Source organism: Silene latifolia, unplaced genomic scaffold (assembly GCF_048544455.1).
Source record: "Silene latifolia isolate original U9 population unplaced genomic scaffold, ASM4854445v1 scaffold_638, whole genome shotgun sequence".
Taxonomy (NCBI): domain Eukaryota; kingdom Viridiplantae; phylum Streptophyta; class Magnoliopsida; order Caryophyllales; family Caryophyllaceae; genus Silene; species Silene latifolia.
In genome coordinates, this window is record NW_027413548.1 from 1,953 (window position 1) to 21,649 (window position 19,697).

The following is a 19,697-nucleotide window of genomic DNA, read 5'->3' on the forward strand; positions in this document are numbered from 1 at the left end:
TCTAATTAGGTAGTATTAAATGTCCTGAATTTTCGTCAGGAAAATTTTGCTCCTATATTAGCATATGGGTCATTTTCAGAAGACATGTTAAGGTTGAGTTATTTTTATTAAAGGGGTAATGTTGGGTTATATTTGAAAGATTACCTAAAGATTGGGTTATTTTTCTTAAATTTGCCTTTTCAAAAAGATGGAATTTTGAAACTATTTTACAGCTAAATTTGACTATTGTTGAAAAACAAGTTACTATAAGCGATAAAATTAGCTGGGCTATTATGGTCACATATGACGATTAAATAGTCACAAAATCCAGTCTTTTTAAAAAAACGAAAAATGTACATCTTAAACAAGAATTTGCGGCTAATTTTAGATCTTCACTCTTTGAGTAATTAAGAAGAGTAACGTGGAGGAATCAAAGTCAAGAGAGTGAGAATAAAATACGATGACCACAGCAGCACACTAGTAGGCCATGTTCTATTTAGTAGCACTAATGTAAGGCATTATCAACACAACCTCCCAAGACTTTCCACTAATCTGGCTTTGGCCTTTGGAGCAAGCACCTTTGCCTAATCTAAGGCATTCATTTAGCAACACCAATCTCAGGTATTATGTTTAATTTTCTCTATACCACTAGACTGATCGAGTCTTTGTATTTTTGTTCAAACTGAATGATTGTTGGAGGTTGACCTCACTAGTAAACGCGTGAATCCGGTTTAAGTCGAGCCCCTTCTGGTTTGGCTCTCTTCGCGCGACGTATGAGATAGAGTGATAGTATTGCACTATTGTGTCAGTGTGTCACAATAGTTTATGTTTGTTAAGTTGGTCCTTCAAATGAGTCGGATCGGTTCATTTTTTGGGTGGTCCCTCAAATTGAGTCGGATTAGTAGATGTAGCTATCAATACTCAAATCCAATATCTCTAATCAATTTTGTAGAAATATAACAACACAAGACGATTTTAGCAAGGTGCATAGTCACTCACTTTGCTAAATCCGGAGAATACAAAATCTATCTCAGAACTTGCGGAATCTTCCAAGTGATTGCTCAGGATGACTTTAATACTCCCTCCATACCACACCAAAATTGAATATCGTAATTTTTTCACACTTTTTTGTACACGCCGAGAACGCGTTTTGCGAACGTAAATATCTTTTTTTACGCATTATTAAAAATTATCAAAATTTGATATTCTTATAAAGATTAAGCGGCGATAAATCAAACAAGATCTCACATGACTATATTTTGTCTTATAGATTAAGAATAATATCGAAGATTCCATACAACCATGAATAGTGGCAAAACGATCAATGTTAACATTAGTCTGGTATGGAAGGAGTATGTAACTAGTATCACGAATCTATCGGCCTAAATATTGATCACTAGGACCAATACCAAAGAACATCTCTTCTCTAATAAAATCGTAGGAGGGAGACCATGGTTTACTATAAAGCATGGACTCAAATGGTTTTCTACAAAACCATGTCTCTTTGTCCATAACAATGGGCAACTCACAATTTATACAAACGATCTGTAGAAAAAACTGCGGAATAAAAATATTTCCTACTCATGGTGGATCCGACTATTCTCTAACAGATCTGAATAAAAACGAGACAGACTTAGAATACATGGCGGATGCAGCAATCGTTTTCCTTGGACTAGCCAAGGACTTAATCAAGTACAACGTAGACTTAATATTCCATAGTTGGTCAAAGTATCTGAATGCTGGTTTTGTGTACATATACAGGCCTAGTCGTAATCTCTGATTATCTGGACAATTTTGGCGTATGGAATAAGGAAAAATGAGTGGATACGAGAGAATCTTGCAAGATTTAGATGTGGTGGAAGCGGATGATGATAAACCAACTGGGTTCTTCAAGTTCAGTCTGAAAAAAAAAATTCAATACCTGAGGCAATTGTTGATGTTTATCATACCATTTTGGGATTCGCGTATGTGGGAAACACCTTTTCATAGACAAAAAGAAGAAGATAGACTACTGATGGAGGGTCGTCTACAATATTTAAAGGATGGTACAAAATTTATTGATTATTGGCTGCAAAAAGTGCGCTGTCCACAACATTCATTTCGTTCATCTTCTTGTTGTGTCTTTCATTCAGCCGAATACTTTTACTCATGTAGCACTGTTGAAGAAGGGGAATACGATTGGGTGAAATGTACAGAGCGGGTCGTCCAAGTTCTTGATTTTGTTCAGAAAGATGAGACAATTATCGCTTTTGATATGTCGTATCAGTTTGAAACAATTAAAGAACCACTAGTACTCTTAAGATGTTTTCATAACTCCATGGCAAATTGGGATTTTGATTGTTTGGAGCAAACGAGGACAATCACAGGTGAAATGTTTCAGCATATGGAAGATTTGCCTCGGAGAGTTATGCGTGTCTTCAAGCTATTTCAATTATTCAACTCGTGTGATGAAGAATTTCTTCAACACTCACTTTCTCCCTTGGCAGAGAAGATACAAAAATGTGTGAGTGATTGGCGTAAGTTTAGGAAATTGAATGTCCCAAAACTAAGCTTAGAATATCCAATTGGTATGGAGTACGAAACTCTCCTCTGCTTCACTGACGACCTACAAAACCTTGTCATCTCACTATATGATGATCTCCCTCCTCAAATTGTACAAGATATTAGAGTCATTCAAGAGCAACTGGCTGATTACAAAAAAGCACTCATCCCAACTTGGATTAAAATTTTTGTGGAGAGTGGGATATCATATGTGATTTCAAAAAACATTTATATCCTGGCTGATGACGCGTATAATGCTTTACTTGTTAGTCCTCCTTCTGAGGAAGCTTTGGATCTGAAGATAATTTACGCACAACAGAGAATTGTGGACATCAGAGACGATCTCAAGAAGATATATAGCAATTATCAAATTGGCGATTTCTTGAAATTTGCAAGGTTGATATTGGAGGACGATGTGTTATGCAACACCCCAACTACCAATCTTTTAGAGGAACTCACCTTACTGCACACGTTTATCATCAACACCAAAAATTTATTCCATTTGAATACTGAGCTCCAGGATAGGTACCTCCAAATTGAAGTACAGTTCTATAATGCTTGGTGGAAACTGTGGTCACTCTTAAGAGAATTCAAGTGTAGAAAGGATTTTCTTACTCTTTCTCTTGACATCATCAAAGATATAACAGCAAACATGCCGCACCCTACTGATCTACTACTGGATTTGATCAAAACTGTAGTTCAGATGCCGGAAGCTAATGAGCTTCTGCATGAGCTTCGTGAATCTATTGCCACAATGGAAGATGACAAACTATTTGTAAAGTTACTGTACTCTCTAGGGAAAAATCTAGTGGAAACTTTCAAGATGGAGGGAGCCGTTGATGTCATCAAGGATGTTGAGATTGGAGTCATTGAAGCAGCACGCATTTACATCTTATTTTTCAGGGAATCGAAAGATGACGATTGCCCCAGCACAGTGGAAACAGTCAAGGGCTTCGAGGCATCGCTCAGACACGCTTATACCAAATTTGTCGATTTACCCATGTCTGAATTAGAGTTTTATGATATGTTGGTAAATCTTAAAGAGTTCGGGGAAACTGATACTTATATTTCAGTTCGGATTGGAGGACTCTGTGATGATTTATCTTTCTGGTTTTCTTTTCTTCAACGTCATGCAATGAGGCACGAGAGAGATGAGGAAGTAAAGCAGCTATGGACTCAGATGATGAAGCTAGGCCGTAAAGTGGACAATATGATTGACACATTAAAGGAGTTTCCAAACTGGTTTAACAAATTGCGAGTGTTTTACGTCTCTGAAGAGGGTATGCTTATCAAAGAGAAGTTGTTAAAATTTTCCAGTACGGACACATCCAAGACTGAAGTTGAGATCTTAGATGCAAATGATGAAAAGAAAACAGAAAAAGGCGAAGCAAATTCCAAAGATGAAGTGAATTTTGAAGAAGAAGATAGTCTGAGGACGCAACTTACCAAAGGGTCAAAGAGTTTGGAGAAAATTTCAATAGTTGGGATGCCTGGTTTAGGCAAGACAACCCTAGCCATGAGTTTATACAAAAGTTGTGCCAAGTCCTTCGATGCTAAAGCTTGGTGTTATGTCGGGCAAGAGTTTCAAAGGAAAGACCTTCTCCGTGACATCACAGGTCAGATCAGTGAGCGGACTAGCAGTGAAATCAATGCCATGGGAGTGGAAGGTTTAGCTAAACTATTGAAGCAGAGTCTCCTTAAGAAGAAGAATTATTTGATAGTATTAGACGATGTATGGGATATTGAGGCTTGGAATGCTCTTCAGATATGTTTCCCAACCGGCAACACTGGAAGTAGAATACTATTAACCAGCAGGTATAAGACCGTTGGTGAGAAAGTTTGTGGTGATAAGAATGTTTTAGAACTCAATCTCCTATCCCCAGACAAAAGCTGGCATTTATTGGAGAATAAAGTATTTGGCACCAAGAGCTGTCCTGATAAATTATGTGAAGTCGGAAAAGGAATCGCAAAAAAATGTGGAGGGCTGCCACTTTCAATTGTTATGATAGCTGGAGTTCTTAAAAATAAAGATGAGACTGAAGATAGTTGGGGTGAAGTTGAACAAAGCCTAGACGATTACCTTTTAAATGGTGGTCTGAATACGCTAGAACTAAGTTACAAACATCTATCGATTCGCATGAAGCAATGCTTTCTATACTGCAGAGCATTCTCCAAAGGAAGAGAAATCCCCAAGTCAAAACTGGTACGACTATGGCTTGCAGAAAGATTTGTGGAGAATGCCGATGAGCAGGAAAGCTTGGAAGGCGCGGCAGAGAAGTACTTGGTGGACCTGGTTGACAGGAGTTTACTGATGGTTTCAAAGCGAAGCTTCGACAATAGAATTCAATCCTGCAGGATCCACGATTTGCTGCGTGATTTTTGTGTACAAAAAGCTAACGAGGAGAAGTTCCTAATCACGGTCGACAGGTATAACCTACTTCCCAGTCTTTGTATATTTCCATTTTTTTTCTTTCCTTTTTCCTTTTTAATATTGAACGGCACTTGTCACCTTGATAACACCGAAACAGATACGGGCACGGACACGTGACACGTGACATGGCATCCCATGAAATATAGGACATGGATATAAGAGATATAAGTTTGTGAATAAAAGTTGTAATTAACATTGAAAGGGTTACAAGTATTTATAGTGTACATGGGTTAGCAATTATGGTAAGGAAATAATTTACATAATAAAGAGAAAACTATACTTGCAATATTTACATGATCACTTTATACTATTTCCTAATTGTGAGATATTTGGTTAATACGCCCCCGCAAGATGGACGTCCGATGGGTAAGACCGATCTTGGAGCGAAGCAGAAGGTGTTGAGGCTTGTGGAGAGGCTTGGTGAGGATGTCAGCTAGCTGATCTTTGCTTGTGACATGCTGGATGCGAATGTTACCATGAAGCAATTGTTGTTTGACGAAGTGGAACGATAAGGCCATGTGCATCATGCGCGAGTGGAAGACCGGATTTTTGGCATAAAGAGTGGCGGAAATGTTGTCACAAAAGATGGTCGGAGGTGTAGGAACGGATATATTGAGCTCGGTGAGAAGGTTGCGAAGCCAGAGAAGCTCGGTTGTGACAGATGCAATTGCTCGAAATTCAGCCTCAGTGGTAGAGAGAGCAAGACCTCGTTGTTTCTTGGATGACCAGGAGACGGGGTTGCGACCAAGGTAAAGGATGTAACCAGTGGTGGAAACATAGGTGTCTTTGTCGCCGGCATGATCGGCATCACAGAATGCATGAAGACGGGATGGAGAGTTGCGATACAGTTGGAGGCCAACGGTTTGAGTCCCCTGTAGGTAACGAAGAAGCCGTTTTAATGCAGTCCAATGGGTGGTGGTGGGGTGATGTAAGAATTGGGCAAGACGATTAATTGCGAAAGCAATGTCAGGCCGTGTGAGTGATAGATATTGGAGGCTACCAACGATGGTCCGATAGTCCGAATGGTTATGAATAGCTAGGTGGTCTTCACGAAGTAATGGAGGAGAGGTAGCCATAGGTGTCGAATTAGGCTTAGCCTCGAGCATTTTGTATTTGGTTAAAAGATCATGAACATATTTAGATTGGCTTAGGTGAATGCCATGAGAATTATGAGCAACCTCAATGCCTAGAAAATAAGATAACGGTCCTAGGTCTTTAAGCGAGAAGCGTTGAGACAATTTTGCAATGAAGTGGTGTAGTTGAGTGGGATTCGGTCCAGTGACGATAATATCATCAACGTAGATAAGCATGTAGATAAAGGTGGTTTGTGTCTGTAAAATGAATAGAGATGAATCAGAAACGGATTGTTTAAAACCATAGGTGAGAAGGTATGAGGTTAATTCCATGTACCAGGCTCGAGGAGCCTGTTTAAGGCCGTAAATGGCTTTGTTCAATTTGCAAACATGATCGACTTTAGATTGGTTAACGAAACCAGGTGGTTGAACCATGAACACATCATCACTTAATGTGCCTTGGAGGAACGCATTGTTAACATCTAATTGTCGTAGCGACCACGAGTTTGTGACTGCTAAGGATAAAATTAAACGGACGGTTGTAGGTTTGATGACAGGACTAAATGTCTCATTAAAATCAATGCCAGGTCGCTGATGAAATCCCTTAGCCACAAGACGAGCCTTGTGTTGTTTGAGGGTGCCATCGGGGTTGAATTTATTTCGAAAAACCCACTTACATCCTATAACATTTTGAGAGGAATTGCGTGGGACGAGCGTCCAGGTTTCGTTTCGTTCAAGGGCAGCAAATTCTTCTTGCATGGCGGTACGCCACTGAGGAAGAATGAGGGCCTGCTTTACTGTGTTGGGTAAACTATCACTGGTTGACGATGCTTGAGCGAGGTTGTTAGTGTAGTTAGGATTGGGTTTTATAATACCATTAGCTAGACGAGTAATGATGGTCTTAGGAGGTGGTTGGGCTGCTTGTTTGCGAGTCTTAGGGGCGACAGAAGTAGGGATAGATGTGGGGGTGATATGAGGGTTGGACTGGTGGTGGGATGCCGTGGAAGGAGGCACGGTCGAAGGGCGAGGCCGTCTTGAATAAGTGATTGTGACAGGAGGGCGCGGGGTGGGTTCGATGGAAGTAGAAGGCTGGGTCGTGGGTGTGGACACGGCAGTGGGCAGCGGAGAGAGAAGAGGAATATGAAGAGTACACCAGTCATCAACCACGGGTGGAGGAGATGACGAGGTGGGGTCGAGAAACGGGTAGTGGTGTTCGATGAATTTTACATGTCGGGAGGTATATATTCGATGAGTTTTTGGGTTTAAACAATGATACACACTTTGAGTATTAGAATAACCAATAAAAATGCAAGCGATGGAGCGATCTTCTAACTTGTGTTTTGTATACGGTCTCAGCCACGGATAGCATAGGCATCCGAAATTTCGAAGCTTATGATAGTTGGGTTGAATGTTATGTAGTTTAAAATAAGGTGAGTCACCATTCAATGTTTTGGTTGGTAAGCGATTGATTAGATACGTTGCGGTAGTAAAGGCAAACGGCCAGTAAATGGTGGGAAGGCCGGCGTGATTAAGTAAGGCAAGGCCGGTTTCTACAATATGTCTATGTCGTCTTTCGGCATAGCCATTATGTTCAGGTGTGTGAGGCGGACTAGTGTTATGTGATATGCCATTAACAAGTAGTGTATGATTTAATTTTGTAAATTCGCCACTATTATCTGAAAAAAAGCGACGAATGGCTTTATTAAAATATTTTTCGACTAGGGCCTTAAATTGTGTGAAAACTTGAGTAGTTTCGGACTTTCGTTTTAAAGGATATAACCAAACATATTTAGTATAATGGTCTACAAATACGACGTAATATTTGTAGTTGTCACGAGATAAGACAGGGCTAGTCCATAGGTCGGAAAAAATTAGGTCTAATGGTGCGTTGGAGGTGATGGACGAAGTAGAGAATGAAAGTTTTTTACTTTTAGAGATGCAACACGCATGACAATGATCAAAATTTCGAATGCGAAAAGATAAATTTTTATTAATTAGTTGAAGTACATCGTATGCGGGATGACCCAACTTGTGGTGCCACGAAAGAGGCGTGGTTCCTTCCCACGAAGGAGGCGTGGTTCCTCTATTTTGGAGAGCGGCTTGATTGACGACCGGTGGTGGACACCATTCATACACTCCCTTGGTTGCTCGGCCCTGGAGGAGGGTTTTCTGGTTGTGACGATCCTTTATAAAGAAATAATTGTCAGTGAAAAGAACATAAGCATTGTTATCTTTACACAATTTCGAAATAGATACAATATTGCGTGATATTTTAGGAACATGAAGAACGTCATTGAACTTAAGACTTTGCATTGTAAACGAACCTGTATTTTCGATTTGGAGGGCAGAGCCATCACCAATGATGAGATCGTCAAGGCCGTCGTAAGGTGAGTGGAATGCGAGAGTGTCTAAATCATGTGTCAAATGGTGTGAGGCACCACTGTCGAACAAGAAATTAGGGTTGGGAATGGTGTTGGTGTAGGACTGGTTGCCGTAATTGGCAACGTGTGCTTGCGGTGGGGGTTGTGTTGGGTTTTGGTGTTGACGATAGTTCGGTTCAGGAAACGTGATGTTAGGAAATAGTTTTCGGAATAGAGGACAATTGGCGATTACGTGACCTGTTTCCCGACACCATTGGCATCGACCCTTGAAGAGGCGTGAAACAGGCGGGTTCGAAGGTGGGGTTTGGTGAGAAGGTTGGTGATAATATGTGGCAGGTTGTTGGCGATTGGTGTTGCGGTATTGGTTGGTGTGATGGTGTGCGGGATTGGCCGAGGGAGTGAAGTGATTGTGCGTGGTGGAGTTGTCATGGCTAGACATGAGGTCGTGGTTCAACAGTTGCTCGTGAAGAGCTTCGAAGGAGATAAGTGTGTCTCGGCCTCTTACGGTGGTGATGACGGGTTTGTAGGTTTCATAGTCGAGACCTTTGAGGACTCTATCTATGACATCTTCTGGGTCAAGTATTTTACCCATGAGAGTGAGTTGATCAACACAAACTTTGATCGAGTTCATGTAATCGGTTATGGTTTGGTCGGAGGTTTTAACAATAGACTCAAAGCGGTTTTTGAGTTGCATTATGTGTGCCCTCGAAGGGTTTGCATAGGTTTGAGCAAGGATATCCCATGCTTCCTTAGCGGTTTTGGCCCGTACTATTAAAGGTTGTAGGGCAGCCGAGAGGGTACCCATAAGGGCCCCAAGAATAAGACTGTCTTGTTTGAGCCATGTCAAGTAAGACGGGTTTGGTTGCTCACCTTTGGCGTCGGTCACGGTTTTGGCAGGTGGTGTTTCGGTTCCAGTTACGAAACCGAGGAGACTAAAACCAAAGAGAATATTGGTTAGTTGAAATCGCCAGGCGGTGTAATTGAGGGCATTGAGTTTTACGCAATGGTTTAAGTTTGGCGAGGTTAAAGGTTTGGAGTTCTCATGAGGATTGGGAACGATGGTTTCATTGTGAGGGGTGTTGGCTGCCATGTCGAGTGGTAAGAAGGGCAAGGAAGAGGCGGCGTGGCGTTTAAAGGAGGGTTTTTTTGGTCGAAGTTTGAGGTTGGATCGATGAGAGCCTTTTGATACCATATAAGAGATATAAGTTTGTGAATAGAAGTTGTAATTAACATTGAAAGGGTTACAAGTATTTATAGTGTACATGGGTTAGCAATTATGGTAAGGAAATAATTTACATAATAAAGAGAAAACTATACTTGCAATATTTACATGATCACTATACTATTTCCTAATTGTGAGATATTTGGTTAATAATGGACACGTTTTTTCAATTTTATAAAATATAGGAGTATAATTTATACTTATGCAGTATGTACAATTTTATTGTTGTAAAGGTTAAATTTTAACAAAAATTCAAATTTTGTGTCGTGCAAGTGTGGATGTCTGACACGGTGTGAAACACAGACACGTTAAATAGTAAAATTGTCCATGCTTCCAAGTATTTTAGCATAAAATGATCACTTGTTACCATAATCTACACTTGTCAAGTGTGAAATCAGATAATTCATCTCAGTCAATTGTTTACCATTTTCATTCTTTAATCAAAGGTAAACAAATGATTAAGACGAAGTCCAGTACTAAAATGTAATAACTCACTTGTAGAGAGTCTCAGCAACATTGGTCTCATTGGCAATGACATACTTGCTCTTAGTTCTTTGAGTCAGAAATGGGCTGATCATTGAGTAGAGCAAGCTAAAATACCATGGGACATTGATAAAAATCTACCCAAAAACACATTAATTAATTAATTAACAACATAATTACCAGGCCATACAAGTAAATTGAAACAAAGAAAAAGGGAATAGTCACGTTTCTATCAGCCATTTCAGGGTAATTATCCTGAAAAAGGGATAAAATCTGATTAGAAGCAACCCTAAGTTCTCTCTTAGGCATATCTTTAAGATCAGTAACATAGTTCCAGTTTGTCGGCTTATGTGTATATATTTCAGGTGGGATGACCCTGCAAGTCATCAACTGCGTGGTCGTGTATGTTTTAGCTCAACTCAGGATCAGTTTATGTTATTCAAAAGCGATGAGGGGTTAACACAGTCAGGAATCCGTTCGTTAATTTGCCCTATAACTAGCCAACGGCGGTTTAATAGTCTATGCCCCATGTCTTTCATTTTCGAGAATTTCAAATCACTCACTTTGTTGGACTTGGAAATCCTTGAATTAGACAGTACATTTTGTGAAAGTGTATCAGGTCTGAAATTGTTGAGGTACTTGGCATTAAGAGGTTGGATGAAAAGTATTCCCTCATCAATTGGTGAGCTCCGTAACCTTGAAACACTCGTCGTGAATGGAATCCGCGGTGAGGTCGATGTTCCATATACAATTTTTAATCTGAGCAAGTTGAGGCATCTCCTGGTGAATAAACGTGCAAGCGTTGCTGTCGATCATAGCTACCCTAACTCTTTAAGCAGTCTGCAAAGCTTCTCTACACCGGTTCTTTCAAGGGACGCTGGTTTCCAGATAATTGCTCGGTTGCCAAATCTTCGAAAGCTAAGATGCATATTTTTGGACGAGCATTGCAAATTCTCTTTCTTTGATTGCTTGTGTTACCTTGAATCTTTAAGAGTGTACTACTGTGGCTTTGGTCGATTTTGTGGCAAGCTTAGCTTTCCCTCAAGCCTCACCAAGTTAACACTTTCTAAATTTAAGTTACCTTGGTCGGAAATTGATAAGATTGCAGTTTTGCTCCCTCGGCTTGAGATCCTCAAGTTATTGTTCAAAGCCTTTGAAGGACAGCTATGGAGCACAGCCGACACGTTCAAAAATCTGAAATATTTGAGGATGGAGGAGCTTGACATTAAAGAATGGGAAGCATCAGAGGACAACTTTCCGAGACTAGAGCGATTAGTTGTGCGACGTTGCAAGCTGCTCCAGACAATTCCGGAAGATTTTGGAAACATTGGAGATTTGATGGGCATTGAAGCTTACTGGTGCGATGTGTCCCTCGTCAAGTCGGTTCTTAAGATAAAGAGGGAGCAGATTGATTGCGGGAATATGAAGTTTGAGACCATCATCAATCCAAATATGCTCGACCTTAATGAAGATGATGAACTCAGTGACTAGCAAATTTACTATTACTTCACTGGATCCACTCTAATGTGGAATTGATCGCGGGAACATGAAATCTTTTCTTTACTTAAAAATTCTAATGCTATAAGGTAATAATGTGCATAGCACGAAACGAAACATTGTCATGCTTGTGAACTTGACAAACACACTTAAATTAATTGTCTTTCTTTACTTCTAATTCTCGTAGTAGTCCCTCCTATTCTAAATAACTGTCCCATTTGCCATTTACGTCTATTCACATAACTGTCCCATTTGCCATATTTGGACATGGTTTTTTACTTTCCTACTCTTAGCTCTTTTCTTTATTTACCACCCCATCCACCCATAACCCATCATATTTAATACTTTTCATTATTTAACTCATATATTCTTACCCCTATACAATAATTTTCATTATTTTAACTATATTCCTTAATTTTCGTGCCATTGTCCAAATGGGACACTTATTCGGAATAGGAGGGAGTACTATTTAACCTTTTAAAGCACTATAGGTAGGTTATCGTTACTACTTACTTATCAAGGATTTTATGAATTTGATAACTCTAAAGCTTTAATTGTACATCACAATGGATAAGCTTAGAAGAAGAATTAAAGAGAGTTTATTTGAGAGAATTACAAAGAGAGAAGAAGAAGTTTGATCTAAAAGAAGCAAATGTATTGGTTCTTACAATTTTTGTGACAATTTGTTATTGATCATTACGTCGTCTCGAAACATCTGGACGATTGAGGAGAAATAAATAGGAATTAAACAGGTCTTTTACTATAATGATCATTTTCATTAAAGTATTTACGAAGTTAACCATTTTCATATTTTAATTCCCATTCTAGCCATTCTTAAAGTTTTAGCAACATAATTAATTTTGACAATGGTTAGTTTGGGAAATAATTTGGGTAAAATGGCTAATTTAATTAATACAGATGTCAATAATGTCAAACTTAAATAAAAATTAAGGAGTATTATGTATTTTCGATCATCAAATATATGCTACAAAGTAAACTTGAGTAATTCTCAACATCAAATAGAAGATCTCATTTCATCTTCAACAAATTATTTGTGCAAGATATGTATTCACATTTAATGCAATTTTTTATAGCTCATTTACGATGATTGACGATTTATTTAAACTTCTGATCTCAGTGGGAAGCTTAAAGAAAAAAAAGAAAAAAAAAGTTATTAACATATAAACAGGGATCAATGCCTCGATTAATGAAGGCCTTCTGGCTTCTGAAAGCAGGAGAATGAACCAGATAAAAACTTTACAATTATTCAGAACAACTATAACACCTAGCATCTTCTTAGAAACGGATAAATATGGGCAAAGTTATAAGAAAAAAGTGATAAAATTACAAATCTAAAATAAATTGAAACAAAAAATATGACTAGTTTAATTTCTCCCTTTGTTTAATAAACTAGCCATTTGGTTTTTTTTTATTTCCTCATAAAATGACAAGTTTATTCTTAACATTTACGGTAGCTTTTACTACAAGGAAAAAAATATTTGATGAAAAATTATAAGATTTATAAAAATAAAATTTATTAAAATGACCATTTTATCTAAATTATTTCTCAAACTAGCCATTGTCAAAATTAATTATGTTGCTAAAACTTTAAGAATGGCTAGAATGAGAATTAAAATATGAGAATGGTTAATTTGGTAAATACTTTAATAAAAATGGTTATTTTAGTAAAAGACCCAATTAAACAACTGAACTTTACCCTGAAACCTGAATTGACTTGAATTGATTAGAAATCGAACCGAATTTTTAATATCCGAAATACACCCAATATCGAATGAATCTGAACTGTTTCAACCTGAATTGCTTTAATCCGAACCGATATATACCTGAACCGATTTTAACCGGGACATTGATGACTGAAACCCAACATTGAAACCCGAAATGACCCGAATGTACATAGGCGTCACATTTAAGGGGTCTTTTTGTATATGAGTGTCACCCATTTGATGTCAATTAACTAATATTACTCCCTCCGTCCCGGTCATTTGTTGTCCTTTTGTTTTGGCACAAAGACCAAGAAAATAGGAGAGAGTCAATTACCAAATGACATGTGGATCAAATTGAGTGTGAATGAGAAAATTGTTCATCAAATGTATTCCTAAAATAGAAAGGACAACAAATGACTGAGACATCCTAAAATAGAAAAGGACAACAAATGACCGGGACGGAGGGAGTATATCGTAGTTATACAAAAAAAACATTATATATTATTTTTTTGAAAAAAAATTATTTATATTATATCCAATGTTTTGAATAAAGACCTAATCCCTTAACATCCGATCCGATTATGACCTGACTCGAATCTCGTCTGGTCTGATATTGACTCGGCTTGAACCTTATTTGCTTCGATATTGTCCCGACTCAAACTGAGCCGACCCAAAATATCTACAACTGATTAAAAGTGGAAACAGAATCTAACCTGAGTTGAACCGAACTTAAATCGAAAAAAAAGATAAACCAAAATAACCCAATCCGAAAGAACCCGAACCGAAACTAATCTGATTGACCCATTTACCACCTCTACTAATATTGTCTTAAATAAAAAAAACTGGTAAAATATCATACCATAAAAATAGATGGACATGGGACAAATAGGCCCCAAATGTTTGACATTTTGTGTAATTTAGCCCCAGTGGTGCAAATCAACATTATACATGATGTGCAGTTTAACCCAATTATAGATTTTCAGGCCATTTTTTCACCAGGAAAAATTGATATGATACCGAAAAGTTAACTAGGACTGAGTTAGATAATTAAAAAGAAAAAAAAGCCAATTTTAAATAAGAAAAACCCACTTAATACAACTACCTCGTCAGTCCCTTCCTCCGTAATGGCGGCAGCAGCACCGGCGGCGTTGCAGAGTATAGTAACCCTGAAATCAACTAGTAGAATACAAACTACTACTAATACTACTGGAGCATTGACCTCTGTTTGCTGTTTCAGTGTCCTCCTCCTCATCCGCCACCTTCAATCCCCTCCGACTAACCATCCTCTCCCACACCTCCAACTCCCGTGGCGGAGTAGGTGGTGCTCTTGGTGCTCGCATGTACGATACATGCGCCAGACGTTACGTCACTACCTTCGCTAATGTCGCCAACTCCACCGGCATTCTCCCCGCGATCCTGATGTAACTTAATTAATTGATGCTACTACTGCGTGTTGCAGGTGTACAACTTCTTTTCTAGCCCATTGATTGGGACCCTGGAGAAGCGTTCTATGCTTGATGAGATTGTCCAATTTGCTGACCTCCAACCACACACTCCTAACTTCTTAAAACATCTTGGTCGACATGGACCGCATTGTGTTGGATGACACCAGTGCACATGACAAGGCATTATTAGCCACGCAAGCAAGACACACACAGAATGCTAGAATTTGACAAACCTAATCATTGGACACGTGATCCAACATAGATTTCAGGCCATTTATTCTATTCTAGGTTTTCTTATGTAATATCTTTCTCATGTACCTATATAAATAGGACAATGCTCTCTGCACTCTGCAGCTGTAAGAAAAATACACATCAATATACAAGAAAGTTCCCTCATTTATTCAGAGTTTATTATTTGCTTTATCAACACCATGGATCTTCACCATGACAATTATAATGGTATCAGAGCGGGTTTCTGAAACCTGACTCTGCATATCCTTCATCAAAGCAACCGTTTATTCTCCAAGGGTTTTTTTCACTCATTTCCGCATCAAAGGTTTCATCTTTATTTGATTCTTCTTGTTTTTGTTCATCTAGAGTATTAAAGACTGCATCTTTAGTTGTTCCTTTATTTTCTCTGTTTTATCCTTCCTACAAAATGCCACCAAAGGACGATAGTTCAGACTCACTCAAAAAGAATGCAGAGACAGGCAAGACCATAAATACCAACAGCCCTTACTACATATACCCATCCGATAACCCATGCCAACTCATTGTCAATAAGCCCTTTGATGGAACTGGTTTTGGATCCTGGAAAAGATCTATGCGCATAGCCCTTTCAACCTAAAACAAACTAGGTTTTATCAATGGAAAGATTTTCAAACCCTCTGCCACAAGCGTAGAGTATGAACACTGGGAGAGATGTAATGCCTATGTCTTTTCTTGGATTATTAAGGCTTTATCTAGTGAAATAGGGGAGACCGTTATGTACTATGACACAGCAAAAGAAGTATGGGAAGAGATTGTGGAAATGTATGAGCAATTTAATGGTGCACAATTGTACCACGTCCACAGTCAGATAAATGACATTGCTCAGGGGTCAGATTCTGTGTCAACATACTACACCAAACTGAGAAAGAGTTGGGAAGAATTACGCAGTATTTGGAGCATGCCCATATGTAAGTGTGGGTGCACATGCGGAGCATATGATGAGATCATCAAGCATGATCAAATCCAGAGGTTGATTAAGTTTTTGATGGGCCTCAATGATTCATACAAGACCCAGAGAGGCAACATTTTAATGATGGATCCTCTCCTAACCATCAATGTGGCTTATTCTCTCATTATACAAGAGGAGAAACAAAGAGAAATCGCCAGCCAAAGTCCTATCAGCCTTGACAATTCTGCTATGGCAGCAAGAAGGTGGAACAACAAAAACAACAACAACAAAAAAACAACAACAACAACAACAACAACAACAACAACAACAACAACAACAAAAACAACAACAACACAACAACAACAACAACAACAACAACAACAACAACAACAACAACAACAACAACGATCTTTCAACAGTAATTCTAAAGGGAATGCAAGAAACTTTTGGGGCTACAACACTGGCACACCAAAGAAAAATAATTATTTCTGCACAAGCTGCAACATGGATGGTCATAGCAATGAAAGGTGTTACATACTGCACCCAGAACTCAGAAAGAAGAAAATGGCAGCATACACTCAAAGCTATGAAACGCAACACAAAAATGATGAAGGCAAGACACTACATGGCAATCCTCATATGAGCCAACCCACTGCTTCAGAGAAATATTCTCAAATTGTGTCCAATTTCAACAATCTCAACAAGGATTCTCCTTCACCCAGTGAAAAATATGCAATGATGGCAGGTATAACCAACAATTCTTTACCTTGGATATTAGATAGTGGTGCTTCAGACCACATCACCCCTCATTTGCATTTGTTTAAAGACTATTACAAGCCTATGTCCCCATGTGAGATAACAATACCTAATGGTAATAAAGTGAAGGTTCATCATATAGGATCTGTACAATTTTCTCACAATATCATGCTAAAGGGTGTTCTACATGTTCCTGAACTTAAATTTAGTCTTCTTTCCATCAACAAATTAAACAAACAATTGTCCTCACACACTGTCTTTATACCTGATGCCTGTTTTCTTCAGGTCCCAGCCTTGACCACTTCTTTGACTCTTGGTAAAGCACACAACGGTCTCTACCTGGCAAACTCCAAGACACCTTCAAAAACTCAAGCTGATGTTGCCTGTGCTGCTAGTTCTAATAGTAGTACTTCTCTAGATGTTTGGCATTGTCGCCTAGGGCATTTCCTTTTGCAAAACTCAAACAATTGCCTCTAATAATTAGTTCTAATCAAAATCATGCTTCTGTTTGCCAAATTTGTCTCATGGCCAGATTTCACAGACTTCCTTTTTCTCTAAGTTATTCTAAGTCTGATAAGATGTTTGAGGTACTCCATGTCGATTTATGAGGGCCCTATCACGTTGAAACACACTCAGGTCACAAACATTTTATCACAATTGTTGATGATTGTTCAAGAAACACTTGGACACACCTATTAGCATACAAGAGTAATACCTTGCCCTTACTCAAGGCCTTCATTAATCATATTGAGCTACAATTTAATTCACATGTTAAAGTAATTAGAAGTGACAATGGTTCCGAATTAGGAGAGGTCCAGGCTAGGGAATTCTTTGAAAAAAAAGGGAATAATTCACCAAACAACTTGCGTTGACACTCCTCAACAAAATGGAATAGTGGAAAGGAAACACAAACATTTACTTGAAACTGCCAGAAGTTTATATTTTCAGGCTAATCTTCCTATTAATTTTTGGGGAGATTGCATACTGACTGCAACATACTTAATAAATAGACTTCCCTCTACTGTTTTGAACAACAAAACACCATATGAAGTTCTTTACAAGCAATCCCCTTCATACACTCATTTAAGAGCCTTTGGATACTTATGTTTTGCTGCCACTCTAAAAAGAAATAGGGATAAGTTTCAACCTATGGCTAGACCATGTGTTCTACTTGGGTATCCTTATGGCAAAAAGGCCTACACCCTGTTGGATTTGAATACAAAGAATATTTTCCATTCTAGAGATGTCAAGTTTCATGAAGATGTTTTTCCCTTTCACACAGAAGATTTATCCAAATATTTTCCAACCAGCACTTTGCCTTGTCCTCCTGAGCAACATCTTGACCCCATATTCTTCCATCATGAGACCACAGAACAAAGCCTCACAGATGACCAAAATACACCTCAAACTGAGAAAACCCTTAACAAAGTCCCACAGACTGAACCACAACAAGAATTGCCACAGCCCGAGTTGCCTCTTAAAACTTCCAGTAGAACTCACAAATTACCATCACATCTGAAAGATTATGAACTTAACCTCCTTTCATCATTAGAGGATTATCATTTTTCTGGATATGCTAGTGGAACTCATTGGGGTAATATGGTACAGTTCAAAGAGTTGCCTAATGGTGCTAAGGATCACATCCATCACATTCTATCCTATACCGAGCCCACTAGCTATAATGAAGCTGCAACAGACCCTCAATGGGTACAAGCAATGCAAACTGAATTAGATGCCCTGCAGTCCAATAACACATGGGTGATCACAGATTTGCCCAAGGGAAAGAAGGTTATTTCATGTAAATGGGTCTACAAGGTGAAGCTTGTAGATACCTCATTTCTGCACCTCCCGCAAACCACCCGGTGATGATTGGGCCGCATGTTTGGTACACGGAACGATTTATGACAGTTCGTAAGTTTATCGTCAAGTGATAGCTCAAACACTTGTGTCAACCCCTTGGTCGTCATCTACGCACACCATTATGGTCGTTTTGACAGTAATTAGAGTACATTTGGAGTCCAGGTCAAAAACCGTCTTCATTTTCTAATAACCGTTTAAAATGCCGAGTCAGAATATTATGGAATGTTCCGGATATTTCTATTCCATATTTTCAATCTTTTAATCTTTGGTAAATTATATCTCGAAATTATTTATAAATAATAAGGAAATCAAGATCAAACCGCAATTCCATAATAGAAACGCGGAAATCTTTCTTCCGCAGGAGGATACCCTTGGGGAAAGGACGCAGCAGGTGCTGCGCCTCTTCCAAGAGACGCAGTGGCTGCTGCGCCTCTTCCCCAGCTCCTTTCTGCGTATTTTAAGATCTTTTCGAGATTTACTTCCAAAGTTTCACCGAAACCCTAATTCCTTCGTGTGATTAGTATAAATAGGAGCCTTCGTTCCTCATATTTATCACGCGAGTGTCCGCCCTTCTCTTCTCCCTTTGCATTCTAAGACTACGCTCTTGCTTTTTGGCGTCTACGTGCTTGAACTTTAGACCACTTAAGCTCGGATCTTTTTGAGTACCAGCCTCGTTTTCCATGACCGACCAATTTGACCAACTCCACATCAATCAACTTAATCAATTTTGTTCGTTTTCCTCTTAGAGGGCACTTTCGTCGTACATTCGAGTCGAGCATCACTAAACGTTAACTTAGTTAATCTCGTTTCGTCAAACATGTACGTCTGAGGGTGTAAATCCCATCTTTTATTATTGTACTTTGTCTTTGTAATCATTATTGTAAGGGTTACGTCGAAAATATATTCAAAACCGATTTATAAAACCTTTATTCAAACCCTTTTTAACGGATTAAGGGGAGACAGATGTCGAGAAGGAACGCAGCACCTGATGCGCCTCTTCCTGAGGCTGCCGCAGTTCCTGCTTTCCTTCTTCTTCCTTCGTCTTTTATTCGTTTGTTTATTCTTTGCTTTTTCTTTGTTTGTTCTTATTTCATTAACACGATAATTTTAACATAATAATTTTAGCATGTAAATCATTAATAATCT

The 19,697-nt window shown here is 38.8% G+C and overlaps 2 protein-coding genes across 2 annotated transcripts; both read left to right on the plus strand.

Annotated features, from left to right (window-relative positions):
• Positions 1 to 355: 355 nt before the first annotated feature.
• Positions 356 to 11,696, plus strand: LOC141639956 (putative late blight resistance protein homolog R1A-4; the record flags this gene model as incomplete). The annotated part of the gene is given in 3 exon segments (XM_074448923.1): positions 356 to 600; positions 1,741 to 4,947; positions 10,476 to 11,696. Coding segments are annotated over 2 exon segments (4,278 nt in total). The 3' UTR covers positions 11,602 to 11,696.
• A 4,065-nt stretch (positions 11,697 to 15,761) lies between these two features.
• Positions 15,762 to 18,479, plus strand: LOC141639955 (uncharacterized; the record flags this gene model as incomplete). Its single annotated transcript, XM_074448922.1, has 5 exons — positions 15,762 to 16,198; positions 16,454 to 16,820; positions 16,977 to 17,131; positions 17,224 to 17,278; positions 17,640 to 18,479. Coding segments are annotated over exons 1-5 (1,854 nt in total), but the record flags the coding sequence as incomplete, so codon positions are not given.
• Between the last annotated feature and the right edge of the window lie 1,218 nt (positions 18,480 to 19,697).